At 44.0% G+C, this 9878-nt stretch overlaps 1 protein-coding gene across 3 annotated transcripts in view; it reads left to right on the top strand.

Annotated features, from left to right (window-relative positions):
- Nucleotides 1-2586: 2586 nt before the first annotated feature.
- cdin1 (CDAN1 interacting nuclease 1) overlaps nucleotides 2587-9878 on the top strand; it is a 128266-nt gene continuing 120974 nt past the window's right edge. The window contains exons 1-2 of one of the 3 annotated variants that reach the window (XM_079853891.1): nucleotides 2587-2738; nucleotides 6061-6178. In XM_079853891.1, the coding sequence (XP_079710017.1) occupies nucleotides 2699-2738; nucleotides 6061-6178 (158 nt within the window). In that variant the 5' untranslated portion in view covers nucleotides 2587-2698. The remainder of the gene's footprint in view (nucleotides 2739-6060; nucleotides 6179-9878) is intronic. The other 2 variants (XM_079853890.1, XM_079853892.1) reach the window with 2 other exon arrangements.

Below are 9878 nucleotides of genomic sequence, written 5' to 3'. Positions count from 1 at the left end.
TATTCATAAATGTTCATTTTCAACATACTTAGGGTTCATTTTAAGTAAGAAATACAGTAATCATTAAACAATAGTTGGGTTAAATAAAACTACCCAGCACCTTGGGCAAACATTAACCCAACCGCTGAGTTAAAACAACCCATTCACTGCATTTGTCCAGTTTCAGCAAGACTTGGGTTGTTTTTAACCCAGCATTGTTTAGAGTGAGTTTTAGGATGGCCCGCCCTCGTCATCACAGAAGATATTCTGATTGAAGATTATTAACACAATCATGATGTGCTCCGATAAATCTGCAGTATTACATAAAAAAACAAAAAAGAAAACAAGAATTGTCCGTTTTGATTTCATGGAGACTTTAAATCAGATTTGATACGAGAGCAAAACTGAGAAGAAAAGCGCGTAGATAAGCATGTTTTAAATGTGTGTAGTGTTTTGCGGCGGGAGGCTGATGTGTGTGTGTCGAGGGAAAATGCTGTCATTAGAGACGCAGCTCTGTAACGGTGTGTGTGACTGCAGCGATGCAGAGATCAGTGTCTCACAGCAACACACACTTACACACTCCGTCATCTCCTGCTGAGAGCGACTGCACAGCTGGTTAACATCACTGCGTGTTACACTGGCCTGTTTACATGAGCCTCACACACACACACACACACACACACACACACACACAGCTCAGAGAGATTCTCACACACACACAGACTCTCTCTCTCTCTCTCTCTCACACACACACACACACACACACACACACACACACACACACACACACACACACACACACACACACACACACACACAGAGAGAGAGAGATTCTCACACACACATTCTCTCTCTCTCATACACACACATTTTAAACATTTTAATTACTTTATTTTTAAAACAGATTTACAAATGAGGACATCCCTATAGGGAGTTTTTTGGAGATTTTGGTCACTTCTGGGTACAAATTTGTCCCCAAAATATAGTTAAGTAGGTACACACACACACACACACACACACACACACACACACACACACACACACACACACACACACTCCCCTCTGATCCGCTTGTTACAGCCATTACATCCTCTGATGTTATCACTGGCGTACACTGATCCGCTGATCTCAGCACACACACACACTCCTCTCTCTCTCTCTCTGATCCACACACACCAACACACACACTCCTCTCTCTCTCTCTGATCCACACACACACTCCTCTCTCTCTCTCTCTCTGATCCACACACACACTCCTCTCTCTCTCTCTCTGATCCACACACACCGACACACACACTCCTCTCTCTCTCTCTGATCCACACACACCGACACACACACTCCTCTCTCTCTCTCTGATCCACACACACCGACACACACACTCCTCTCTCTCTCTCTCTCTCTGATCCACACACACCAACACACACTCCTCTCTCTCTCTCTGATCCACACACACACTCCTCTCTCTCTCTCTCTCTCTCTCTGATCCACACACACCGAAACACACACTCCTCTCTCTCTCTCTGATCCACACACACCGACACACACACTCCTCTCTCTCTCTCTGATCCACACACACCGACACACACACTCCTCTCTCTCTCTCTGATCCACACACACCGACACACACACTCCTCTCTCTCTCTCTGATCTTCAGTCTACCTGCCCTCCACTCACAGTAATCAGCCTCTGGACCCCAGATGACACACACACACACACACACACACACACACACACTCAGCCTCACGCCGCCTCGGGACCCCTCGATCTGCCTTTCTGAGGAGCACTGCCTGATCCAGGGGTCAGAGGTCACGCGCTCACACACACACTGCACTTACACACACTGGATTCCTGTCTGATACACTACAGTCCAAGTGTTTATCACAACCGCACACAGCAGTCTTCAGCAGTCTGAGCTGGAGCAGCGAACAGCTTTACTCTGAGCATGTGAAGTATCACAGTGAGTAAAGCATGACTGAAAGACTGAAGTGAGAATGGATGAACACAGTAAGAGGTTTAACAGCGGCCAGAAACATAGTCCATTAATTATGACGAAGTAAAATAAAGACAAAAACACTAGTAATTCTTAATAAGTTAGTCAGAGAATATGCCTATGCCAGTATTATAAACCAAAATACAGTTTAAACGCATATTTCATCGTCGGACTGTTCGTATTAAACTCTGAACATGTCAGTTTATAGAATTAAATATGTGATTATACAGTATTTGTTCATCTTAACGATTTTTTTTGGGGGCAATACAAAATATCAATCGTTTAAAGCATCACACGTTTAGCTCGTCCAGAAATATTATTGTGGCATAATTAATGTTTATGTTTATGTGTAGGTAAAATGTAGCGCTCTGGTTTAAATTGTAATGATTATTTCTATGTAGACTCGGAAGAGTAATGATTAAACAAAATTCTGGATCTGAAATTGATAAATTGTCAAGTTAGTTACCGTCACGTATGACTTCTTCATGTAATAGAAAGTCTAATGATTTTTTTTTCTCATTATATCAACAGCAAGCTTCACGTCACAATCCTCCAATCAGCTGCCGCTATGCTCAACGTCAGAAGTCATCTCGGCCAATCAGGAGCGCGTTTCCTTTGATGTGACGTTTGAACGCGTTCGCGGGAGTGGACCAGGAAGTGGGCGCAGAGTCTGACGTGTTTGCCGTAATAACTGTTGTTTATGTTGTGAAAGTGTTTTTTAATTTAATCATGGATTCCGTGTCAGGCAGCAGCAGCGCGGCTCTCGCAGGTACAGTACAGCGGAAGTGTGTGTGTGTGTGTGTGTGTGTGTGTGTGTGTGTGTGTGTGAGCAAGCTGACAGCTCCCCTCATGTTTGTATATTTAATATCTATCTGTGCACCTGATGTTGTATTTACATTCGATGTTTTATCTGGCCTTCACATGATGGTACAAACGTGTAAGTCTGTGATAAATGATAAACATCACCATGATAACCAGCTCTGCTAATTACTACAGTAAAATCTTAATGAGGCAAATTAGGATTATACATCACTGTCATTAAATAACATCGTGCATCTGTTACTCTGAGGAGATATCAGTGTCAGACTGGTGTTACCACACTAAACACTGAGTCTTCACGGAAAGATATCAGCTTTAATACTCACGATAGATCTTACATACACTAGTGTATGTGTGTGTGTGTGCGTGTATGTGTATGTGTGTGTATGTATATATTTATGTCATCATAGTTTTTTGTTGTTTTTGTTTTTTTATAAATCAAATGTAAATTCATGTCCCAGTTACACTAATTATTGTCACATTTTCCTGATTAAATAAGCATTACTTACAATATCAACAAAAAGAGAGAAAGAAATACAATTCTATTTTGTATTTTTTTTGTACATTAACAATATAAAAGTAATGTTCTAATAACAAGTATGAATCTCATCATGTTAGTGCTATTAGCAGTTTTACATTTATTCCAAAATAATAACTAAAGGCAGTAACAGTTTAAATATGTTTTATTTGTGAACTGATGTTGCTTTTGTCATTAATCTCAGTAAACGCTGGTCACAGACACGAAGATGTGCCTTTAATTTCTCTAAACCCCACATTATCATGTTTTCAGGCCATTTCACGTTTGATTTTGAAGTGACATAAAGTGGTGATATCTGATTACTTACTTTTTAATTAGTCTGAATTAGACTGAAGCCCCGCCCCCTCTGCTATAAACACCACCTGACCGAAGCGAGCGTTGACACACACGGAGCAATATGTGTTGGAGTGTGTGTTCGGCTGCTCAAACGCTCCAGTTTTATTCTGTGTTCAACTGTACGTTGATTAAGAATGAAATGGCTAGAGTTTATTCACATCTCTACTATTGAATCCAGCGTATCATCAGCGCTCGCATTCGCTTCCATGGTGCTGTCAGTCTGTGAGGGAAACTAAACGCTATTGGCTGTTTGAAAAGGGGGAGGAGCCATTCAATAAGTCCCGCCTTAGCTTCTGTTTCAGTGCAAATTACGTCAACACCTTATATACATACACACACACACACTCAAGGGATAATGTACATCCAGCCGGTTGTTATCTCAGAATAAACCCTGACAGGGTGATCAGGATCAGGTCTTCCATCAACCTGAAGGAGTTTATTCTGAGAATACACACACACACACACACACACAGGGCCGGAGTGGGGCCACTTTTCAGCCCGGGAGTTTCAGGCCCAAGACCCGCCCACTTTTTCCATGGTGGAATTCCAAATTAGCACTTTTTCCAAATTGGATAAATGAAGCAACAGTTCAGCTCGTACTATTGTGTAGTTTGTATTAATACCATGGTTCAACAAATAATGTAAAGGTTAAATAATAATTCACTTAGACTTTATAAGAAGCAATTGCAACTTTATTTCACACAATTCTGACTTTATATCTCGCAATTCTGACTTTATATCATGCAATTCTGACTTTATATCATGCAATTCTGACTTTATATCTCGCAATTCTGACTTTATATCTCGCAATTCTGACTTTATATCTCGCAATTCTGACTTTATATCTCGCAATTCTGACTTTATATCTCGCAATTCTGACTTTATATCTTGCAATTCTGACTTTATATCTCGCAAGTCTGACTTTATATCACACAATTCTGACTTTATATCTCGCAATTCTGACTTTATATCTCGCAATTCTGACTTTATATCATGCAATTCTGACTTTATATCTCGCAATTCTGACTTTATATCTCGCAATTCTGACTTTATATCTCGCAATTCTGACTTTATATCTCGCAATTCTGACTTTATATCTCGCAATTCTGACTTTATATCTCGCAATTCTGACTTTATATCTCGCAATTCTGACTTTATATCTCGCAATTCTGACTTTATATCATGCAATTCTGACTTTATATCTCGCAATTCTGACTTTATATCTTGCAATTCTGACTTTATATCTCGCAAGTCTGACTTTATATCTCGCAATTCTGACTTTATATCTCGCAATTCTGACTTTATATCTCGCAATTCTGACTTTATAACATGCAATTCTGACTTTATATCTCGCAATTCTGACTTTATATCATGCAATTCTGACTTTATATCTCGCAATTCTGACTTTATATCATGCAATTCTGACTTTATATCTCGCAATTCTGACTTTATATCTCGCAATTCTGACTTTATATCTCGCAATTCTGACTTTATAACACGCAATTGCGACTTTATTTCACGCAATTCTGACTTTATATCTCGCAATTCTGAGAAATAAAGTCAAAATTGCGAGATGTAAACTCGCAATTGTGAGATAAAAAGTCGCAGTTATCTTTTAAAATGTTTTATTCTGTGGCGGAAACAAGCTTCCATACCTCCTGGCCTCTTCCTCCCATCCATCCTCCCTGACGCGTACCGTTACGGTAGGGCCGGCCCAGCTATCGGTAGGCGCTGGCGGTGCCGCGGTAGCCTACCTGAGAAAACGTTTTGGAAAAGACGGACTATGGACCCAACCAACTCTATAGGAGGGGAGGGGAGAACTCCCTCACATGGTACAACCCATGCAGAGGCTGCGGCTGCGGTGTCAGAATGCGGAGCGTGTGTAGCCTAAAGTAACTAACGTGACAAATGTGAAAAAAAAATGAAAAAAAGTACTCGACCGGCCCAAAAGTGAAGCGGCCCACCGGGAATTCTCCTGATTCTCCCGTTTACCCACCCCGGACACACACACACACACACACACACACACACAAACACACACACACACACACACACACACACACACACACACACACACACACACACACACACACACACACACACACACACACACACACACACACACACACACACACACACACACACAAATTTTATTAGCTCTTAAAATGTAAAACTTCCACGAAGAAAACCCGTTCCTAGCGAGTGTATAGCGCTGCTGCCTTCAGTGACCCGGATGAGCCTGTGTCTCTGTTCTCAGAGGTTGTTATCTGGGAATAATATACCACTGGATGGAGCGATTGACCAATCAGAATCAAGTATTCCACAGAGCCGTGTAATAATATTGAATAAATAAATCAGTCTCTCAGTAATGCATGTTTTCTCTCGGTCTGTCTTCCAGATAAGCAGGAGAGTAAGATGAAGATGTGCAGGGCAGAATACAGAAGCCTGAGCCGGTTCATCGAGCATCTGCGTCCCACACGCCAGTGCATGAACACACTCAAGACCCAGTTTCCACAGTAAGACCCAGAGCAACACACACACTCAAGACTCAGTTTCCACAGTAAGACCCAGAGCAACACACACACTCAAGACTCAGTTTCCACAGTAAGACCCAGAGCGTCACACACACTCAAGACCCAGTTTCCACAGTAAGACCCAGAGCAACACACACACTCAAGACTCAGTTTCCACAGTAAGACCCAGAGCAACACACACACTCAAGACTCAGTTTCCACAGTAAGACCCAGAGCAACACACACACTCAAGACTCAGTTTCCACAGTAAGACCCAGAGCATCACACACACTCAAGACTCAGTTTCCTCAGTAAGACCCAGAGCAACACACACACTCAAGACTCAGTTTCCACAGTAAGACCCAGAGCGTCACACACACTCAAGACCCAGTTTCCACAGTAAGACCCAGAGCAACACACACACTCAAGACTCAGTTTCCACAGTAAGACCCAGAGCAACACACACACTCAAGACTCAGTTTCCACAGTAAGACCCAGAGCGTCACACACACTCAAGACCCAGTTTCCACAGTAAGACCCAGAGCAACACACACACTCAAGACTCAGTTTCCTCAGTAAGACCCAGAGCATCACACACACTCAAGACTCAGTTTCCACAGTAAGACCCAGAGCGTCACACACACTCAAGACTCAGTTTCCACAGTAAGACCCAGAGCAACACACACACTCAAGACTCAGTTTCCACAGTAAGACCCAGAGCATCACACACACTCAAGACTCAGTTTCCACAGTAAGACCCAGAGCAACACACACACTCAAGACTCAGTTTCCACAGTAAGACCCAGAGCAACACACACACTCAAGACTCAGTTTCCACAGTAAGACCCAGAGCAAAACACACTCTAGACCCAGTTTCCACAGTAAGACCCAGAGCGTCACACACACTCAAGACTCAGTTTCCACAGTAAGACCCAGAGCGTCACACACACTCAAGACTCAGTTTCCACAGTAAGACCCAGAGCATCACACACACTCAAGACTCAGTTTCCACAGTAAGACCCAGAGCAACACACACACTCAAGACTCAGTTTCCTCAGTAAGACCCAGAGCGTCACACACACTCAAGACTCCGTTTCCTCAGTAAGACCCAGAGCAACACACACACTCAAGACTCAGTTTCCACAGTAAGACCCAGAGCAACACACACACTCAAGACTCAGTTTCCTCAGTAAGACCCAGAGCAACACAGACACTCAAGACTCAGTTTCCTCAGTAAGACCCAGAGCAACACACACACTCAAGACTCGGTTTCCACAGTAAGACCCAGAGCGTCACACACACTCAAGACTCAGTTTCCACAGTAAGACCCAGAGCGTCACACACACTCAAGACTCAGTTTCCACAGTAAGACCCAGAGCATCACACACACTCAAGACTCAGTTTCCACAGTAAGACCCAGAGCAACACACACACTCAAGACTCAGTTTCCACAGTAAGACCCAGAGCAACACACACACTCAAGACTCAGTTTCCACAGTAAGACCCAGAGCAAAACACACTCTAGACTCAGTTTCCACAGTAAGACCCAGAGCATCACACACACTCAAGACTCAGTTTCCACAGTAAGACCCAGAGCAACACACACACTCAAGACTCAGTTTCCACAGTAAGACCCAGAGCAACACACACACTCAAGACTCAGTTTCCACAGTAAGACCCAGAGCGTCACACACACTCAAGACCCAGTTTCCACAGTAAGACCCAGAGCAACACACACACTCAAGACTCAGTTTCCTCAGTAAGACCCAGAGCATCACACACACTCAAGACTCAGTTTCCACAGTAAGACCCAGAGCGTCACACACACTCAAGACTCAGTTTCCACAGTAAGACCCAGAGCAACACACACACTCAAGACTCAGTTTCCACAGTAAGACCCAGAGCAACACACACACTCAAGACTCAGTTTCCACAGTAAGACCCAGAGCATCACACACACTCAAGACTCAGTTTCCACAGTAAGACCCAGAGCATCACACACACTCAAGACTCAGTTTCCACAGTAAGACCCAGAGCAACACACACACTCAAGACTCAGTTTCCACAGTAAGACCCAGAGCGTCACACACACTCAAGACTCAGTTTCCACAGTAAGACCCAGAGCGTCACACACACTCAAGACTCAGTTTCCACAGTAAGACCCAGAGCATCACACACACTCAAGACTCAGTTTCCACAGTAAGACCCAGAGCAACACACACACTCAAGACTCAGTTTCCTCAGTAAGACCCAGAGCGTCACACACACTCAAGACTCCGTTTCCTCAGTAAGACCCAGAGCAACACACACACTCAAGACTCAGTTTCCACAGTAAGACCCAGAGCAACACACACACTCAAGACTCAGTTTCCTCAGTAAGACCCAGAGCAACACAGACACTCAAGACTCAGTTTCCTCAGTAAGACCCAGAGCGTCACACACACTCAAGACTCCGTTTCCTCAGTAAGACCCAGAGCAACACACACACTCAAGACTCAGTTTCCACAGTAAGACCCAGAGCAACACACACACTCAAGACTCAGTTTCCTCAGTAAGACCCAGAGCAACACAGACACTCAAGACTCAGTTTCCTCAGTAAGACCCAGAGCGTCACACACACTCAAGACTCAGTTTCCACAGTAAGACCCAGAGCATCACACACACTCAAGACTCAGTTTCCTCAGTAAGACCCAGAGCGTCACACACACTCAAGACTCCGTTTCCTCAGTAAGACCCAGAGCAACACACACACTCAAGACTCAGTTTCCACAGTAAGACCCAGAGCAACACACACACTCAAGACTCAGTTTCCTCAGTAAGACCCAGAGCGTCACACACACTCAAGACTCAGTTTCCACAGTAAGACCCAGAGCAACACACACACTCAAGACTCAGTTTCCTCAGTAAGACCCAGAGCAACACACACACTCAAGACTCAGTTTCCTCAGTAAGACCCAGAGCGTCACACACACTCAAGACTCAGTTTCCTCAGTAAGACCCAGAGCGTCACACACACTCAAGACTCAGTTTCCTCAGTAAGACCCAGAGCGTCACACACACTCAAGACTCAGTTTCCTCAGTAAGACCCAGAGCGTCACACACACTCAAGACTCAGTTTCCTCAGTAAGACCCAGAGCAACACACACACTCAAGACTCAGTTTCCTCAGTAAGACCCAGAGCGTCACACACACTCAAGACTCAGTTTCCTCAGTAAGACCCAGAGCGTCACACACACTCAAGACTCAGTTTCCTCAGTAAGACCCAGAGCGTCACACACACTCAAGACTCAGTTTCCTCAGTAAGACCCAGAGCATCACACACACTCAAGACTCAGTTTCCTCAGTAAGACCCAGAGCAACACACACACTCAAGACTCAGTTTCCTCAGTAAGACCCAGAGCAACACACACACTCAAGACTCAGTTTCCTCAGTAAGACCCAGAGCAACACACACACTCAAGACTCAGTTTCCTCAGTAAGACCCAGAGCGTCACACACACTCAAGACTCAGTTTCCTCAGTAAGACCCAGAGCGTCACACACACTCAAGACTCAGTTTCCACAGTGAGACCCAGAGCAACACACACACTCAAGACTCAGTTTCCTCAGTAAGACCCAGAGCAACACACACACTCAAGACTCAGTTTCATCAGTAAGACCCAGAGCAACACACACACTCAAGACTCAGTTTCCACAGTAAGACC

Source organism: Squalius cephalus (genome assembly GCF_949319135.1).
Source record: "Squalius cephalus genome assembly, chromosome: 20".
NCBI classification, from domain to species: domain Eukaryota; kingdom Metazoa; phylum Chordata; class Actinopteri; order Cypriniformes; family Leuciscidae; genus Squalius; species Squalius cephalus.
This window is presented reverse-complemented; position numbering and strand designations above follow the sequence as displayed.